Source organism: Aythya ferina (assembly GCF_964211825.1).
Source record: "Aythya ferina genome assembly, chromosome: 8".
Classification (NCBI taxonomy): Eukaryota; Metazoa; Chordata; class Aves; order Anseriformes; family Anatidae; genus Aythya; species Aythya ferina.
The window spans coordinates 32,656,122-32,675,300 of NC_140304.1; the positions used below are offsets into that span (position 1 = coordinate 32,656,122).

The 19,179-nt window shown below is 42.1% G+C and overlaps 1 protein-coding gene across 1 annotated transcript; it reads right to left on the bottom strand.

The window, feature by feature from the left end:
• Positions 1–1,615: 1,615 nt before the first annotated feature.
• On the bottom strand, positions 1,616–13,466 carry ZRANB2 (zinc finger RANBP2-type containing 2). Its single transcript, XM_084527601.1, has 10 exons — positions 13,247–13,466; positions 13,120–13,172; positions 12,904–13,012; positions 11,148–11,230; positions 9,665–9,741; positions 8,949–9,086; positions 8,357–8,529; positions 5,939–6,025; positions 3,984–4,148; positions 1,616–3,448 (listed from the first exon to the last, which is right to left on the bottom strand). Exons 1-10 carry the CDS (start codon positions 13,300–13,302, stop codon positions 3,385–3,387), a joined length of 1,005 nt encoding a protein of 334 aa, XP_084383727.1. The 5' UTR covers positions 13,303–13,466; the 3' UTR covers positions 1,616–3,384.
• Positions 13,467–19,179: the final 5,713 nt, after the last annotated feature.

Below are 19,179 nucleotides of genomic sequence, written 5' to 3' on the forward strand. Positions count from 1 at the left end.
CTCTGAGCTTCAAACGTTTTGGAGGGAGTTTGGTCTTTGTAGTAGCCCATTTGTAAATGATGTACAGGCTGATATCTAGACACACCACCAAGCAGCATCAAGGAGAGGCACCAAAGTTTCTGGATCAATATAACAGTGCTTATTGTTCAAACACCTAAGTTTGCAAGGTGAGGAAGTGATCAACGATGAAGCATCACCCAGCTTCCCCGCCACATGCTCCCACTCCGTCTCCATGAGTTAGCAGCAGCTGCTGGGCTGGCTGTGCACGATCTTCGTGTCACAGACTGGATCACTCAGCAGCCTTTTGAGAACCCCCGTTCTGAAAGGGTGGCAGTGAGACTTCACGCAGACAGGGTGATGCACGTAACACCAGTCAAAAATCCAGGGTATAATTAAAACATCCATCTGGTTCAGTCTTTTGCCATTTAAAGTTTATCTTTTCAGACTGTGTAAGCACATTCACATTAGGATCTTAGTGACTCATTTGGTATTTGACTTGAAAAAGACTTGATCATTATCCTTCCTAAAGGAAGATATTGTGAAATAAGACCCCAAAAAACAACTGCTTAATCTCAGATGGTTCATCATAATTACTTGTACTGGACATGAGTGTACAAGCTATGTCCTAACTCCTCCAAGGAGTTAGTTACCTGGTACAGAGATTAAGCAATCTTACTCTAAGATGCACCAACTTGTACACTGTAATGCTGGGTATTAATGGAATACCTGAATTTAGACTACTAAAAGTAAAAAGATTTTAAAGTAGTGGATTTTACTCTATTGCCAAACTGCATAAAATTAGTCTCCTTTTTTTAAAGACTTACTTTCTAGCTTTCAATTACTACAGAAGAATGCTTACACAAAAAACAACATTACAATTCATGATTGCATTTAATTCTTAGAAAAACACATTAGAACTAAACTTAACCTAATCAAAACTTGGCCTCCCTGCTCATTACAGACTTCACTGGTCTTTGATGAAGCTTCACAGAAATACCTCTATTTCCATAGGCATCGATTTATCCGGTCCTAGGGGCTAAATGCTGGGCACAGAGAGCTTACAAAAAAATTTACTGCTGGGCCACCAAGGGTAGTTCCCAACCTTCAAAAAATCCCAACAAAAACAACTAAGGAAAACAAAGCCGACAACCAAAAAGCAAACACACTTTTTTTTTTTTTTTTTTTTTCCCCTCCTTACAGCCTGAGCCTAACCTAGCTTTGTGTTTCATCCAAGGTGGGCCATGCTCAGTCATTTATTTGCCAATTTGACAATTAAAGACATTTTGTATCATTTGTAACAGGCAGGAAGGACTTCCACAGTTGCTGTGCCTTTGTATTTTAAACTGTAGTAATCAAAATAATTCAAACATTGTTTCCTCCAAAAATGTTCAGAAGCTCTGGAATACATACCAGGTATCTTGAAATTTCAGAAAAATATTTTAAACATGTTGCTTAATTCCAAAATTATTTTCAGTTCTTTCAGCAATCTGAAAGTTTATGATGCATGTGGCAAATGGACACATTGTCCTTCCTGCACTGCAGTAGCAGAAAGAAACATTAGTGTATGTTATAAAGAAAGATTTGCTTGTGTGTCTAAGAAAAAGCACTCATGACATAGTTGACTCACAGGTTTTATTTACACTCGTCTACAGAATCATTTTGCTTTACATTTCATCTAAGCCAAATGAAACCATAATTTTCCTTTGTCTGTAGGCTATCGCTTGCTAAATTTAAAAGTTTTCATCTGTTAAGTACAGCAACAATTTTAATACAAAGCACAAGAAAAAAACTAAGGGGTAACAACATAGCATCTATTAGATCTGATTTTTACACTTTAGTAGTTGGACTTTAAAGTCGTCAGAGGCACAGTTACAAGACTAACCTGCTCTTGTGCAATCTACACACATTTAGCATGGAAGTTAGATATAAAGAAAGCATTAAAGAAGAAATTGCAGGGCTTTTTTTTTTTTTCTGCAAAAAGATTATCAAAATATTTCTACACCAAAAAACATGTTGCTTATATAACAGTCCAAAAGAAGTGTCTTTAAAAAAAAAAAAAAAAAAGCAGAATGCAGTTTTTAGTTTGCTCCGTTTGTTTTGGTGCAGTTCATTTTAAAAATCAGCTGTCAACTATGGGTTTTAAATTTTACTATTGAAATAATTGTAGATATATTGCTGTTTCCTTGCTTAAAAAGAACAATTTTCCTTAGCATACTTACCTTGCGATGGCACTGAAGATACTTAAACCTTTCTTAATCAAACGGAGCTCAAGAGAGACCAAGTTTTAATGTGATACTACTAGTAAATTAAATTCCATACAGCATTTTAAGCCATAAATTAAACATTTAAGGGAAAAAGAGTGATTGATGAAGAACACATTTAAGATGTCAGAACTTTCTACAGTTTTATTAATTTTCATTTTTAAATATAAATAAAATTCAGATACCTTGAAAATTTGTCTGCCGAAAATGAATTTTACAGATGGCCTGCAGAAACTTCACTTGATTCCAAGAAGCTAGTTCCATTTTCCTCCTCAAGAGTAGCTCCTAAACGATCCTTTTGTAAGAAAGGATCGCACAGTCCAGGATCCATGCATGTGAAAATACTGCAGCCAGTACCAGCTGCAGAAAGTGCACTTTGCTGACTGCAGCAAACAGTTTCTACAGAGACAGGCACTGGCAGCTAAGAGACTTGAGCAATGGAGAGGATAGTGCCCCACGTCTCAAACATCCTCGCCTTGAAGGAATGACGTCCATTTCACTCTACAGAACTGTACGATGGGTACTTAACGGCTGTTCTGCACTGAGCAGCAGAGGGGGGCACTGATCTACACTTTTACTGAAACATGGAAAAACAAAAAAAATACTTCGACCTAAAGAACTCACTACTTTGATCCAACAGGCAACAACAGCCCTACTGCTACACTAATCTTTTGTGGTCCCATAAGAGCTACATCAAACAAGGAGCTGGATGCAGAAAGTTCATGGGTTCCTCCGATATCCTCAGATACTTTTTTTTAATTGCCACATGAAGAGCAGAGTTGCATTTGAACATATCCAACCCACAACCGCTCATACGTAAGAGCGCCAGAAATCAAGTAACTGAATCTTTCAAAATAATGATAAAAAAACCTTACTCCAAAAAACAAAACAACAAACAAAACCCAAAAAACTTCACACCTCCTCTAGGGAGTTTATGGCTTAAAATGCTATCTCACTTTTTGTTTCATGAATGAACAAAGCTGCAGTTTTCCAGAAAGCAAGGACAGACATGCACCTCTACTAGCAGATTTAGCACTTCTGACCAAGTAAGACACCGACTTCTTAAAAATGTCTCATGCACTGACTGGATTTTTTTTTTTTTTTAAATGTGACCTTTAATACATTATTTCTTTTTAGAACTTGTACGGGAACCAGAATGGGAAGATCCAGATGATGATCTGCAGCGTCTGTAAGATATAAATGGAGAAAGCATGCAAAGAAATAAGTTGAAATCAACGTTAACACCCACTTTGAGTAGTCTGTACCCTATAATAGCTGGAAGCCAAGTATAGCTGATAGGGGCCTTATCAGAATATAAAGATAACTTTACACCACTTTAAGCTTATGAATATGAATTTAATACTAAAAACTTACAGTAAGCTTAATATTGAAAGTAGAAAACAACTTCTAAATGCAATATTTACTTAGGAAAATAAATCAATAATGTACACATTAACACTTTCACACACTGAAAGAATGGTGACCCAAGTCTTTCTATGGAACACATTCCTAACAGGAGGAAGTTTTATTGGAGAGGGAAGGGGGAAAGAGCGCAATTACTGGTTTTAATATGAAGTAATAGAACAGGGAAAGGGAGAAAACTAGTTTTAATATCAACGTAACTGCTCAGATTCAGTTGCTTCCCAGTGAATCTCAGATCTTCATAAAAAAAAAAAATCACACATTTAAATACACCCATTCTTATTCTACATAAACCCAAACCTTTCGGGTGACCGTGATCTCGATCGTCTTTTTTTGCGATCACCAGATGAAGAAGATCTAGAACGACTTCGCTTCTTGCTTCTCTCGGGGGATGATGACGAACGAGAGCTTGAGTAAGATCTTTTTCTTGGGGTTGAAGACCCCCTGTAGGACCTGGAGCTGGATCTTTATTGATTAAGAAATAAATCAGATTTAATTCTGGTATAATATAGAAAGAACAAAGAAAGAACAAAAAGAGACAGTTCTCATGAAGACTCACTACTCTATTTACATCAGTGTTTTATCAAAAGAAGTTTGTGGATGCTTTAATACTTACTCCTTAGTTAACTGCCAATAAAAACTTCTACTGCCGTAGGAGCTCTCTTAATAAATTTTGCTAAATACAGTGTTTCTTGATACGCAGACCACCAACTGTTGGGAAACCTCTTTCCAGCATTCATCAGTACTATGCAATGGGACAAACAAGCAATGGGAGACTGGGACAGGAGACAGCCGGTATACGTAAGGACCTTCCTCAGGAGTTACATTCACAAAAATGAAATGGTGTGAAAATCACGTACCAATTTAACCATGTCTTGCTTTTAAAGACGTTTCTTGCTATTAAAGGATGTTTCACAACAGAACTTGCCTTCATCTTACTAGAGCCGGGAAAAACCCTCAGGAGTATTTACAAAACTCAGAATAAATCTGGGTAGATAGTAAGACTTACCAAAACATTAAAAAAATAACCTTTTAAAAAAGGTTTTAAAATAACCATTTAAAAAAGATGAACGAGCTTCACTTACAAGCACTTAAAAATCAAGTTTGTTATCTAAAAGTAATAAAAAATAAATAAAAAAATCACACTTCTGGAAAATGTAACAGAGCTAGAAAGTCCTAAACCATAATTCCAAAATTATATAAGTTATATAAAAGTACCTAACAAGACTTTCTTCAGTAAGATGGATAGAACTTTTTACAAAAAAATAAAAAAAAAAAAGAAGAAAAAACACAAATGAATGAAAAAACAGAGTGCATGTTGTTGGTAAAATATTTCCAGGATTCTCATTGTAAATAACGAAGCAGTCCTATTTCATGGAAGCTAATGCACTGAGGACACTCGGTGGATGCTGCGTGGTACAAGCAAATAACCCAGCTCAGCTGACCAGCTTCAGCATCTACTGGGGCACAGGCACTTTTGTGTTCCTAAAAGCACCAACTCCACCTGACACTGAACCTCATGTGAACAGCCAGGGAATGTTTGTGCCACCAAAGAGCAGTGGCACCATTTGGCATCAGTCTTCTCAGCTCCCATTTCTTTTCCTTATTTTACAGTTTTAAGATTCTTATATGCATGGAGATGGGAGCCATCTTCATTCCATTGCAAAAGGAGAGACTTAGCAATGGGATGACTGTGCAAGGACACCTCAGGAATTTATAGGCTTCTGTTACTCTCTCCCGCCCAGTGCAGTACCTGCTCTATGGCAAATGTCAGCTAGCTCAAGCTCCTGTCAGCTTCACATGATTTACTGTCCAACATTTTTATACATTCCCCCCACATTTATAGAGATAATGGCAGCACTATCTAGCGGAAATTAAGTTATCGCTACACACAAAAATAGAAGCATAGCATATTTTCTAGTGTTCTTCCACATCAAGTAGCCCAAGTGGAAACAGCAAAAATTACTGAAGCAAGTAAACATGCATTCAGATTCTTCTTCCTTCAAAGTGAAGATCTGTGGCGTCCACTCGTCTAGCTTAGATCAGACTTAAACTCTTCAAACAAAACCTCGCATTCTCATGAAACACATCTGTAGTGGTAACAATCTTGTGACGAGACCCCAGGAATTCTGATTTCCAAGATAAAAACGAGTTAATGTTTTTTGACCAGCATAATTTTACGATGGAATAAACAAGTGGTTGGTTCTTCTGCCCTTTTTTCTCTCTCTGCAAGGAGAGAGTGCTACCTCATTCACCTTGATTTCGACCCACGAGATCTAGAGTGTTCTCTGGAACTGGAACGAGATCTTGATCTGGAACTGGAAGAACTTCTTGAATGGGACCTGAAACAACACAAAAGATATTTTTCCAGTATCTGACTTTTATTTAGCAGAGTAACTGCTACTGATAGCAGCAGAAACAGCTACACATCAAAGACAAGGGCTAGATTCACTACAAGAGTGCCAACTTCGCCCTACCTCCCGACAGGTTATATTTGATAACAGTAACTTTAACACAGTAAGATGGTGCATTCAAAAATTTAGAGAAGTCAGCTTTTTATTATGTTTCCTAAAACAAAGCACAAACATTAAACAGGGCTGCAGCTGTTTTGGAAAATGAATCAAACAACTGCACAGCCATTAATTATTTCAGGAAATTAACGCCTGAACTTTTAGTTTGTGCTTTAATTGGAAACCACCATTTTCCTTGAAAAGCAGATTAGATTAAGAGTATTGGAACTCAAGTTTTTCTCCAAGACAGTTCTCACAAGCATTCTGTAAACAGTTCTCAGTTTTGCCAAGATTTTCTCCTGCATTAAAAATCAAACAGTAGTTAACTCTTGACTAAAATACAGACAGGTCTAACACTACTCGTGACTACTTAAATGTCTTTTCAAATTTGTCATGTTGATGGAGTTTCTTTAAAGCACAAACCACAATGAATATGTAAAAACGGCAGGAGGCTTGTAACAGTTGTAACAGTAACAGTTGTAAAAAGAAGCAAGTTCTAATAATCTTTTCAGGGAAAATACACATGCTGTCTATCTCCCAGTTTATACTGTTAACACGTCTTTTTCATTTCACTTTGCCAAACAAAAGCAGTACCAACATTTGCTTTCTAACTAGAATAATGTATTTAAAGCTGAAAAAAAGAAAACCAAACCAACTGATTCTGCCAATAAATTATCTGTAACTAGAAGCACAGCAGAAAGTTTAAAGTTCCCTAGCAAATGTCAGTCAACTGAAACTACTTTTTAGTTGGGTGTTAACATTTTGGAGTTATGAACGAGGTTATGGCCATATGAAACTAACTCTTCTGCCTTCTTTGACTTTCCCACCCCTAAACCTAAGAGTAGGGGCTGCATTTGTGTCCTCACGTGGGACAATACTTCCTCAGAAGTGACAGGATCTTCCTACACATCTCACTTTATTCACAAAAATCGCTAACAGCCAGTCAGCTCAGTCAGTGTTATTCAAAATGCTCCTCCACGGAACCATATGGCAGCTATTAGTCTCAAGGAGGCATTTGAACGAGTAGGGAGGGTGAACATTTTTAAGAACATATCTCACAGAAGAGTTAGCATGAAAAAAAAACATAACAATGTGGAGAAAGGCAGAAGGGAGAGAGTAGCTGACACCTGGTTAGTATGAAGGTCTGAAGAATTTGGGCAGCAATCAGAGCAGTCAGAACTGAGAGGTGCAGTTACAAAGCTACAAAGATTAGAAGAAACTTGAACTTTATTTATATGTTTATGATGAGCTAGCACCAATTTGGTCTTAAACCTATTAGTATCATCACTGTATTACTTGTGAGGCAGCTGAAAAGCTGTAACAGGCTTCATGTGACAGGATTCCAAAAAAATTATTGAACTGTTCATATGTTACTAGATGTAAATAATAAAGTGAGCTCTTGAATCTGCCCAGCAGACTTTTTTGTGACCCCATAACCGAAGTCATAGAATCACAGAACGGTTTGGGTTGGAAGCAACCTTTAAAGATCATCCAGTCCAATCTTCCACTACATTAGGTTGCCCAAAGCCCCATCCAACCCCATCCAACCTGACTTGGAACACTTCCAGGGATGGGGCACGTACAACCTCTTTGGGCAACTTGTTCTACCGCCTCACCACCCAGATCACATTGTCTTTTTTTAAATAAGACTTCAGAGTTACTCTGACAGCACTGCCACCGTATTGAAAGCTTTACTGCTTCCCAACAAATTAAGTTCAAGTTTCTTGTTTTTATTTCCAGGATAACTTCCATTCTGTCTGGACTGCATCGCTGCCCTCTTCTGCTACTTCTTCCTTCTTTAACAACCCCACCCATCTGATTCACTGTTCAATACCTCCACTCAATATTACTGAAACCAAGCACAACCATTGAACCACTTATGGTCAACAAGCCTAAAAATAAAACTGAAAATAAGTTTAGAAAAAACATTCGATGAATTCAGTTGAAATACCAGCTTAATTCACAAAAAGCAGCAAGACAAAAAGCCTTCTTATTGAGGATCAACAGAAGGCCAGAACAGAACATCGTCTACCTCTGTAAATTGTGCACATAAAATTGTTAACATTATTAAACTAAAACTGTAAGGCAGTCAAAAAAAAAGTAAATAGAGAAGTTAGATACTGACATTTTGCCTGGCGTTACCCTTGACCTGTACCCGTTTACCTGGACCTAGACCTTGAGCTTGAATGAGAGGATGAGCGCGATGAAGATCGTGAGTGGGAGGATCGGGACTTAGAACGACTGCGCCTATTGGATTTCTTTTTCTTATTAGTGTCCTCTTCTTCGCTGGCATCAAGATTATATTTTGAGAGGTCAGCATCATCTTCATCCTCATCCTGAAAAATTCAGATATTCTAGAAATATCTAGGAAATATTTTCATTGTGTTTGTCATTTTTTTCTTAACATAACCCGTATGTTTTATTTGGTGTTTAGTTCAACCTTTGAAAATACTGTTCTTAGGGCATTAAACGAGGCCTAAAGTGCACCTAATGAGATCTAAAAAGTTATTCAGTAGAGGGACTGAAAATTTGTGTTTCAAAACAGAATAATAAAAAGACTACAAACAAACATTTGAAGTCTTCACTATCCCATTTTATATTATTTAATGAAGTTTCATTTTACAAAGTAATTTTAAAAGGCTGTAACTAAACTTCAAGAACATTCACCTTATGCCAAACTTTACCTACTACTAAACAACATTATAGTAGTCATTAAAAATTTGCTAGCAACAAACCAAACAAAAAATGACACTACCTCATCCAATTTATATTTGGAAAGATCTTCATCCTCATCCTCCTCATCTTCCCCTTCCGATTCCTTATCTTCTACTTCCTTCAGGATAGATGCAGGACCAACTGGCTTTCCTCTATATTTTTTCTTTTTGCGACCAAACTAAAAAATTTCATTCCATTAGAATATCACTTACAAAAAATCATTTCTAACTCTATTTTTTGATAAGACTTATTCTATGCGAAAATAAATGCACACCGATTTTAAATGAGGTATTATTCAAAGGAAAGGAGAAGCAGAAGGAAATATCAATTAGCAACAAGAAAACTTTTAAAGAGATGTTTGTCAGATACGATTAGTACCTCCAGACAAGATCAATGGAAATCCAATTTTAACAAAGCACTATTGTTACATTTGTGTTTATGCTGTGTTTATAAAAATAATGTTGAATGTATCTGAAAACAGCATGCACTGCCCTGAAACCAACTCCTTAAGCACATTAACGAACACAGCTTGTAGCAGTTGAACTTGAACTGATTCTCATTTTGTAGCTCACAGAAGACAACGCAGATGCACTCGATTTCAGTTCAAAACTTTTACACTTGAGCATTTGGCAGAGATGCACCACAAGGTATTATTCCTGACGAGCATTTTCCCCCCTCAGGAACACAAACGTAAACACACACATCCTCAACACACGCAGTATGTCTCTCCACAGCAATGCATGCACCTCAGCTTACCTCATCATACTCCCCATCTGATTCTTCACGTTCTATGTACTCAACATTTTCTCGTTCATTAAATCCTCCTCCGTATCCTTTAAAAAGTGGTAAAATAAGACAAGCTCTTGTGCTGCGCCAAATTCAGCTACATCAAGCACAAACTTTAGAATAAGTGGCTTCAGTGGCTTTATAAATATATGCCACGAGAATGCAGTGTGATCTCAGGAAGAACATGAGTTGTTCCCACACATCTATTAAAAATACTTTCTGAGAAACCTAATTGAGAAAACGGATTAAGTCACATAAACAGAGATGTGACAGCATTTAAAAGAATTAAAACATTTTAAGTCAGTAGAGCCCTGTTGAGCAACCGGCTCTACAGAAGCGCTACGGCAGGGCTGCAGCACCTGGGAGCTGCTCGGTGTGGGGAAGCACCAGCACACCTCCAGGGGCCTGACCGAAGGCGCTGCCCTCGAAGCCCAACGCCCCTGTGCCAGCGGGCAGCAGCAGGCTCAGGAAGCGGCCAGCGGCAGAGGCGAGGGCAACGCTCGCTGGCTGCTCTCCCGCTGCTGGTGCTGCCAAAGGCCTTTCCCACAGGCAGCTCCCTCGTGGCTTCTGGGCACCCCGGTCTGCTGCCTTCCCACAGCTGTTCTGGGACACAACGCCGAATACTGACCCTCAGGGAGCAGTAAGAATAAAAACGTCCTGTGGTTGCTTTCAATTGCACAGCTGCCAAGATTCCCTGAAGAAACTCGCTATTCCTTTACATAACACAAGTGGAAAACTCCAACTACTCAGTGCAATTTCAGCCTAGTTTGGAACTTCCTGCAGGTACCCGTGACATGCTACGTGTCGTGTACACAACCACAGCCTTACTCTGAAGGATACCAGAACTTGAAAGAAATTTAGAAATATTATTTTTAAATAATAAGCTCTGTGCTTTTTTGTTTTTACGCTTTAATGTCATAACCTGCATTAAACTCACTGCCTGATCCCATTTGCAGTGGTAACGTTATGAACAGTTATGACCCCACCATAAGGATATCCTCTGTTCTTGTCACTGCTCAGCTTCATTGTCAATGAAGAAAGAACTTAAAATGCATCCGTGTGACCAGACTTTCAACCTCATTAAAAATTACAGTCTGAGCTGTGTGGCCTTGAAACGCTGTTCTTGTGTCTGCAGAGTCCTGTAAACGGGCACAGCGCATACTAGAGTTCTTTGAGTTTAGAAAACACTGCATTACTCCTTCCAAACTCTTCAGAATCAACATCAAATATTGTGGTGGTTTAGAGCAAATGTTGGATGACCTTCCAAATGTAGACATCACATAGTTTTCTACGCTACTAAACGTGTAAGAACCCACAGATTTGTTTACATACAAAAGATTATTCAATTTTGCTAGTTCTACCATGAAAACAGTCCCTTTGATTAAATGATATTGATTTATACAAAGGAGTTTCTTACAGTAATTGGAGTATTTTAAAGCCACCACCAACCTACCTGTCCGTTCCTCCAACTTGGCATACTTGGGAGTGTTACACATGTTACATTCTGATCTTCTGGCCCAGTTCACATTCCCGCATCTTCAGAGGGGAAGAACACAAAGCATAAATAAGAAACATTTTATTTCAAATTATAGAGCTTACGTGTTAAGGCAACGCTTCAAGAAATCCTAAGAATCTATCTGCCAGGTTTCAGCTGTGATTTGCAGTCACTAACGCAGCACAGGTAACTCTTGGGCCAACACCCAGACAGAACTGCAGGACCCTTGGGGTATTTTGTCAGCACGAAGATGACACAGGGTGATGAGGACTGCACTAGATGAATCATGGGGAAAGAATTAAAACTAATGGGCAGGTAAGTTAACAGAAACAAGACCGTCCAAAATTTGTTAACACATAATTCAAGTTATATTTTATCTGATGTAAAACCTGAAGAGCTATTTAACAACACGATTCTGAAGCAGCTACCAACTCCACGAAGGCAAAGTAGCTGCCAGCAGCGATCTTATCCATAAAGGATAAAGGAACCACTGGTGTTACCACATCTCCATTCCAAAATGTGAGAAGAAGTAATAAAGAGAAGGAAAACAAACCCCACTGCCACAAAAAGGGGTGGGGGATCACTATTCCTTCCCCCCAGGGGAATACCGCTTATAAGCAGGCATCAGCACCCCCTGCAGCACAGCTGCACTCACACAGCTCCGTTACTGCACTGCTACCTCACAGCGCACTCGAGTGCCCCTCGCACTCCAACCACCTGTATGATCACCACCGGGACACTGCTGAATCTCAACGAGCAGAGCAGGTGGTCCATCAGGCAGCCCAGCCTCCCCTAAACCTGGAGGTGCAGCAGCAGCCCTGGAACGTGCCATCGAGCGGACTCCCTCAGTGACGCCTGCTGGTCCCAGGCTGCAGGACCGGGAGACTGAACAGCGCCGAGCACTGCCAGAACAGGCGAGTGCTGTGAGTGCTGGTTATCCCCGCACACAGACTGCCCCTTGTCCCTGTTATCCTGCTGGCACACGCAGGATGCACCGTGCAGCAGTGCTAACTGCATGCTCGGTCACACAGCTGCCAAACGGACATACAGACGTGGATCTCTGCTGTTTTCTTACAGCCTGACACAGCCTGGAGCACCAACGTGTGCAAGGGCTTTTGCATACTGCTGGCACTGGCTTTATTGAGGTAAAATTGGGCTCGGGTTGCAGCAAACACAAGTTGGGAAAAAAACCCAGCCGAGTTTCACCGGTTAAAGAGTTCAGAAAGCTCAGTCAACAAACAAAACCCCAAATGGTTCAAAGCCCTCAAATTATAAAAAGACCCCCAATCCCCTGAAGTATTTCATGAAGGCAGTCCTTTGCTAATGCAGACCTTCACATTCTCAAGTGATGGCTTCCGATATCAGCTATTTAACTCTGTGCTAAACTTTACTCGTTAGGTATTTAGCGACTATTGGAAAAGAACTTCCAAACTGCAGTGAAGCTGTTACTCACATCTGTTTATTCCTAATTTGGGACGTGTCTCGGCTTACCTGACATGGAACACGAGCTTCTACTGCTCTGGCCCTGATTTTTTAACCTTTTCCCAGCCCTGTTACTCAAATACCTGCCGCCCACCAACCAAAAGGGCACGCTGTCCGCAGGGCACAGCCGCCTGTACGCTGCCAAGGCTACACACAGCGCTGCACCCCGCGGGGTCACACAGGCCACGGGTGGGGTCCCGGCCCCCCCCGGTGTCGCTCCCAGGCCCCGTACGTTTTGCACTGCCAGTCGTTGGCGCTGAAGAGGCCGCGGCTCTTCTCCGCCAGCGTCTTGCCGATCTCCGTGCCCCCGGCCTTCATCATCTTGGCCTCCGTCGTTTTCTCTGCAACACAACAACAGCAACAACAACGCCCCGTGGCGGGCTCGTCCCAAAGCGGCACCGGGCCCTGAGGGGCCGTGAGGGGCCGTGAGGGGCCGTGCCGGGCTCACCTCTCCCGCAGCGGTTGCAGCTGGTTCTCCTGGCGAAGTTGACGTTCCCGCACCTGCGGAGGAGCAGACGGTGACACGGGCCCGGCCCCGCCGCCCCCCTCCCGCCCTCCCCCGGGCCGCCGCTCACTTCTTGTCGGGGCAGATCCAGTCCCCGTCGCTCACGCGGAAATTCTTGGTCGACATCTTGCGGCCGCCGCCGAGCCGCCGGAGGACTGTGTGGGGAGAGGGGGGGGGAAGGACCGGGGTCCTGCACCGCGAGGGCTGCCCCGCGGCGCCTGCAGCCCGCAGCCCGCAGTGAGCTGTGCGGCCGCCGGGCGGGATTGCGCTCAGGCAGCGGCGCGGCCGCCTCAGCGCGGCGGAAAGGAGAGGGGGGGTGAGGGAGGAGCGCCCCCAGCCGGCCGGAGGGCTGCCGGCCGCGTGACGCGCATGCGCACAGCGGGGCCGGAGGGGGGCGCTGCGGGAGCGCGGCGGGCGGGGAGCGCGGGGCCTGCTGAGGGGAGAGGGGGGGAGGGCTGCGGGAGTCAGGCGTTAATGTGGAGATAAAGCGGGCCCCGGCAAACAAACAAACAAACAAACAAGTAAATAAATAAATAAATAAGTAAATAAACAACTAAGCAAATAAATACATAAGTAAATAAATAAATGAGTAGGAGCGTCACTGTCACCATGCATGAATCACAGAATCACAGAATTGTCTAGGTTGGAAGAGACCTCAAGATCATCGAGTCCAACCTCTGACCTAACGCTAACAGTCCCCACTAAACCATATCCCTAAGCTCTACATCTAAACGTCTTTTGAAGACTTCCAGGGATGGTGACTCCACCACTTCCCTGGGCAGCCCATTCCAATGCCTCACAACCCTTTCAGTGAAGAAGTTCTTCCTAACATCCAACCTAAAACTCCCCTGGTGCAACTTAAGCCCATTCCCCCTTGTCCTGTCACCAGGCACGTGGGAGAACAGGCCAACCCCCACCTCGCTACAGCCTCCTTTAAGGTACCTGTAGAGAGCGATAAGGTCGCCCCTGAGCCTCCTCTTCTCCAGGCTGAACAAGCCCAGCTCCCTCAGCCGCTCCTCGTAGGACTTGTTCTCCAGGCCCCTCACCAGCTTCGTCGCCCTTCTCTGCACCCGCTCAAGCACCTCGATGTCCTTCTTGTAGTGAGGGGCCCAAAACTGAACACAGCACTCGAGGTGCGGCCTCACCAGAGCTGAGTACAGGGGGACGATCACCTCCCTAGCCCTGCTGGTCACACTGTTTCTTACGCAAGCCAGGATGCCGTTGGCCTTCTTGGCCACCTGAGCACACTGCTGGCTCATACTCAGCCGACTATCAACCATCACTCCCAGGTCCTTCTCTGCCTGGCAGCTCTCCAACCACTCATCTCCCAGCCTGTAGCTCTGCTTGGGGTTATTGCACCCCAGGTGCAGGACCCGGCACTTGGACTTGTTAAACTTCATGCAGTTAACTGCAGTTACTTCATGCAGTTGGTCATGCATGACCAACACTGGAAGCTGAATGCACGGGAGCTGAATGCAGCATTCCTGGCGTGCACGTTCTGTGGGACGGGAAGGGGCACGGGGCACCCACAGCATGCAGGCACTGCGTGTCCGCACCCACAGCATGCAGCAGTGTCTGCACCCAGACCTCCTGCGAGCTGATCTCCGCTGCCCGCTGACACTGCCCCACTGCACAGGGCAGGCTCTGCTTACATCAGGGGGATAAGAGCAGTAACAGAACCAGAAACTGGCCCCGAAAAGTCAGTTCATGCCCACGTACGTTCAGGAAGGAGCCTTTCAGAAGTAACAGGAGTGTCAGTCATACAGCGTGATGTCAGGGAAACAAAAAGCATCCAGATCTACAGAATAAACTGCAGTGTGATGGAAGGTTTTATTCACCTGTAATATTCTTTTACTTGTCTAAAACCAATGTATTAGAAAATCAGTATCTGTTGACCTCAGTAAGAGGTGGACTGAACTTTAATGTGCTTAGGAAAAACACTGCTTGGAACTCCTGCCTTCCCGTTGAAGCTGCTGTTTGTGAGTCCACCACAACACCCAGAATTTGGGTCTGTCCCAGGTTGGTGTCTGCAGAAGCACTGAGGGATGGACAGAGCCTGCTCGGATTTCACTGCTTTCGGGTGGCTTCTGTGCAGATAAGGGTTGAGTTCAACTGAACAAAAATTAAAATGAGCATGGAGGATGTCTCTGTTGTGAATGACAAAATGCTCATGCTGTTCAGGTCATTAAAGAAGATCCCTTATCAGTAAGTTCAAGGACAGGAATTTGTTCCTAATCTCCGAATTGTTCCTCAGGGAAATCAAGGCAGATAAATCTTACTTTTAATGTTAAGAAATGAATCAGAGTATGTACTTTCTGTTTTAAAAATAAGCATAGGCAAAAATGTAATTCACCTGATAATAATTTCAGGCTTAAATATTTTAAAACTTACCAAAAATAATGAGAAGAGTATTTCAGTGGTATTTGTCTTCTGCTGAAGGAGACTCCCCAGAGAAGTCTCTAGCCAGGTAGCTACAGCCTAAAGTCTGAAGCAATCAGCCAGATTGTGAAAACAGGACCTTTCCCTGTAAGTACAGAGGGAGTGTGTCTCTAACTTCAGTTTTTTTTTTTCTTTTTTTTTTTTTTTTTTTTTTTCAGTCCATTTACTTCAAAGCTTATATTAAAAGCTGAAAAGACTACTGAGGACTGAAAAAAACATGGCTTATCGTTTAATTTATGAATAAATTTATTTAATTTATGAACATCTTAATTAATTTATGGAGCAAGATCCAAATGGACAAGATCTTAAGTCCTGAAGGGTGCTGTGACCAGGCACAATCAACTCAGCTCAGTGGCTGTGTAGGGTACTCCCTTTATTTAATAAACCAATTAGCCTTGCTTAAAGATTTTTGATATGCTGATTTTTTTTTTTCCCTGTGTTTCTTACACAAAGCTTCATTAAAACATCTACTCCTCATTTCAAAACAGTTTGTGAATGTTTTTATTGGATTCCTGTTTCTATCACAATACATTTTGGCTTCAAGTATATGTAAGCACTTGATAATAGCCAAGTAAATGAGAAACACATCACCCGTCATTTTAACATAATGAAATGGAACAGTTGAGAATGAAAAAAATGTATAGAAAACTATTTAATTGGCCTGGCTCTAGACAGCCAATGCCTACCAACAAGCACAGAACATCAGTTTTCCTGAACAAAAACTGAATGGTACAAAGGCCAGCCAGGATCCCAGCCAGGTAATTAAAGGAAGGCTGCCCGTGCTTCATTGCTCTTTCATTCTGTTCTTCATGTCGCCTCCCGGTACGATGTTGCCATGCCACGCTCTTTATTAAGCAGTATGGGGCACCTAGGTTTTTAAGCATCACTTTAAGGCACTCGAGGCCTTGTTGATGCTTTCCAAGAGACAATAGTAATAATAATTTCATACTTGTGAGTTAAAAATGCAATGTGCTTCCATCAGCTGTTATAAAAACCTTTGCGTTCCTGTAATTGAACATACACAGAAGTATACTGCAACATAATGTTTGACTGTTGAATTTTTTAAAAAATAATAAGAATTGACTGATAGTGTTTAGGCAAGAAATTGTGAAAACGCAGTGCCCATGTTAAAAAGTTTGAACGCTGTCCACAATTCAAGACACTCCCGGGTTTATGATGTACAATGAAATATAACAACTGCTGTGCTGCAAAGCAGCTTTAGGATGTACATTTGGAGAGTTGGCCTTCCAAACTTTGTTTCAATTTTCCTGACTGACAGACGCTTGGTAATAGAATTTTTCAGGCGAATGATGGGTACTGTCATGTCACTCAAACTGACGTGCTTTTGGAGGAAAGATTTTCTTCAAATGCGACCTTTACAGAAGGTTAGACATTGCTTGTCACTTAATAATTTAATAATTACAGAATATATCAATCCCGCTGAGGGTACATTAAATCACAACATAAATGTTATAAATAACAGTTTAGATATGATTGTTTTAGTAAGAGTAGGGCTGGCAGATGTTCCCTAGCTCATACAAAGGTGTGACAAAAAGGGGCTCCCAGAGGCGCTCAGCCCCTGCCTCTGTCCGGAGGTACAGCCGGGTAACGGGGCCGCTCGTGGGGGCTGCCGGCTGAATCCAAACCTAGAGATGCCCTGTCCATGCTCCCTGAGCCGCCCTGTCACCCAGCCTCTGCCCTTTACTGCCAAGCAACAAGCAGCAGTCAGAAATATTTCTCACCTAAATCTGCCTTCCTGCAGATCCAGCAGACGACTTTTTGCTTTTCCATCAGTTGTTCCCTTTTATCGCCAGCCTCTTGCAAATGTGAAGTGACTGTTCCTCTTCTCTACACTTCAAACAGACGTGTATTTTTAAAACTCTCCTCCTGGCCCCAGTTTTCTAGATCTTCAGGGATTTTTGTTGCTGTGCTCTTGGCAGGCGCAGCAGAGCACAGGGGTGCAGGCTGTGTGCCATGCTGCAGCTGAGGACTGGGCTGGAGAGGGGAGATTTCCTTTGGCTTCTGTGCAGTACTCCCGCTCGTGCCTGTTAGGAAGAGACTTCTTTCCCAACAGTATCACATCATGAACTTGTGCTCAGTTTGTGGCTCACCATAGAGCAGTGCTTTCTGTAGTGCAAGTCCACTTATTCACTATCTAAGACATGTATCTGATTTCTTCGTTCAAAGTCTAACACTTTGCATGCGATCTGAGTTCAATTTCTTTTTTATTAATTTGAGATCAATTCTCCAGATATCAAGGTAATTATGAATACTTAACTGATCTTTCAAATTTCTTTTGATTTTCTGTTTGCTTGAAGCTGGACTGCATTTCCTCGACTGATGCACCCGAATGTCACACCGATGAGACGCAGACTTTGTCAAGTGAGGGCGGATCATACCCTGCTATTTCCCTCCTGCTTGGTGGAGAAGCTCAGTGGAGTGAAATGACGCTCAATGTGACATACCCAAGTTTTGTTTTCACATAAAATTTGTATCTTTTTTGAAGCTAGGCTTGTTATTTGCCATAATGCCATATTATAAATATTATTACATGCCATTACTAAACTGAAAATAGGAAATACTTGGCCTAAACAGTGTGTGAAACTACCTGTTTAAAAGGAAAAATGTGCGTGCCCATTGTCTTGACACCTTCCCTGCTTGCTTTTTACATTATGCTCTGGTTCTACCGAGCCTTTGCATCCACCATCAACACATAATTGAGACGTAACATGGAGTTTCAATAGACAAATGTGTTTTAGGGACTATGGAAATGGATCATATTTCATCATTACATTTTTACTCCCAAACAATAACAATATATTCTCTAACCGAGCTCTCAGTGGTGTTGACAACAGCCTTTCCTGCAATCAGAGTTGTGATACGGATGCATTATTTTCTCCAGCAATTTTTACCTGTCAGGCAGTTGTTTTAGTTCTAGTGCTCCTTCTCAGAAATAAATAAGGACTCGTGATACACGTCACTCTTTTGACAGGAAAATCCAAGCATATATTTGCCCACAATTGAGTTGACATTTGCAATACAGTTTAGGGTGTGTTTTTTTTTTAAGAGTCACAGGAGATCTGGTAGAGTTTTTAAACTTAATCTCCAAAGCAGTTGTAAATAAAGTAACACGTTACCTCATCATTTAGGAGAAGTAACCTATTCAGCAGAGATGTTTCCATGTATATGAAAGGTACAGTTAAAAGGGACGCAGCCCGTGAATGGGAGCTGCACTGACGCAGTATCTCCAAACCATCAGAAGACTTGGTAATGCAGCAACTAAATATTCTGCAGGCAGCTCGATCTAGCAAGGAGATGCCAGAGCTGACATAAGCAGGGACACAGCTGAGCTACTCGTTCAAGCTGGACACCACTGGTGAGGACTGCCTTGTCTCAGAAATTAATTAGTACCTGCCCCACCTCAGTGGTAGATGAAATAGAGCTCGTGCTGCAGTTTAACAGCTCCGGCTCCACCACTTGTCATCTGTAGGAGTTTTGGCAATGCAGGACAGCCCTCAATGCAGGAGATGGCTCAGGAAGCAAAGCAAATGTGTGCCACAAGCA

What these genes read in the sequence shown, in the direction of transcription:
- ZRANB2 (XM_084527601.1), bottom strand. Translation starts at nt 13,302, where the DNA reads ATGTCGACCAAGAATTTCCGCGTGAGCGACGGGGACTGGATCTGCCCC. An exon ending in CAAGTTGGAGGAACGGACAG is followed by an intron (nt 9,742 to 11,147) that starts GTAGGTTGGTGG and finishes CACTTTTTAAAG; the next exon opens with GATACGGAGGAGGATTTAAT. An exon ending in AGCTCAAGGTCTAGGTCCAG is followed by an intron (nt 6,026 to 8,356) that starts GTAAACGGGTAC and finishes GTGTTGTTTCAG; the next exon opens with GTCCCATTCAAGAAGTTCTT.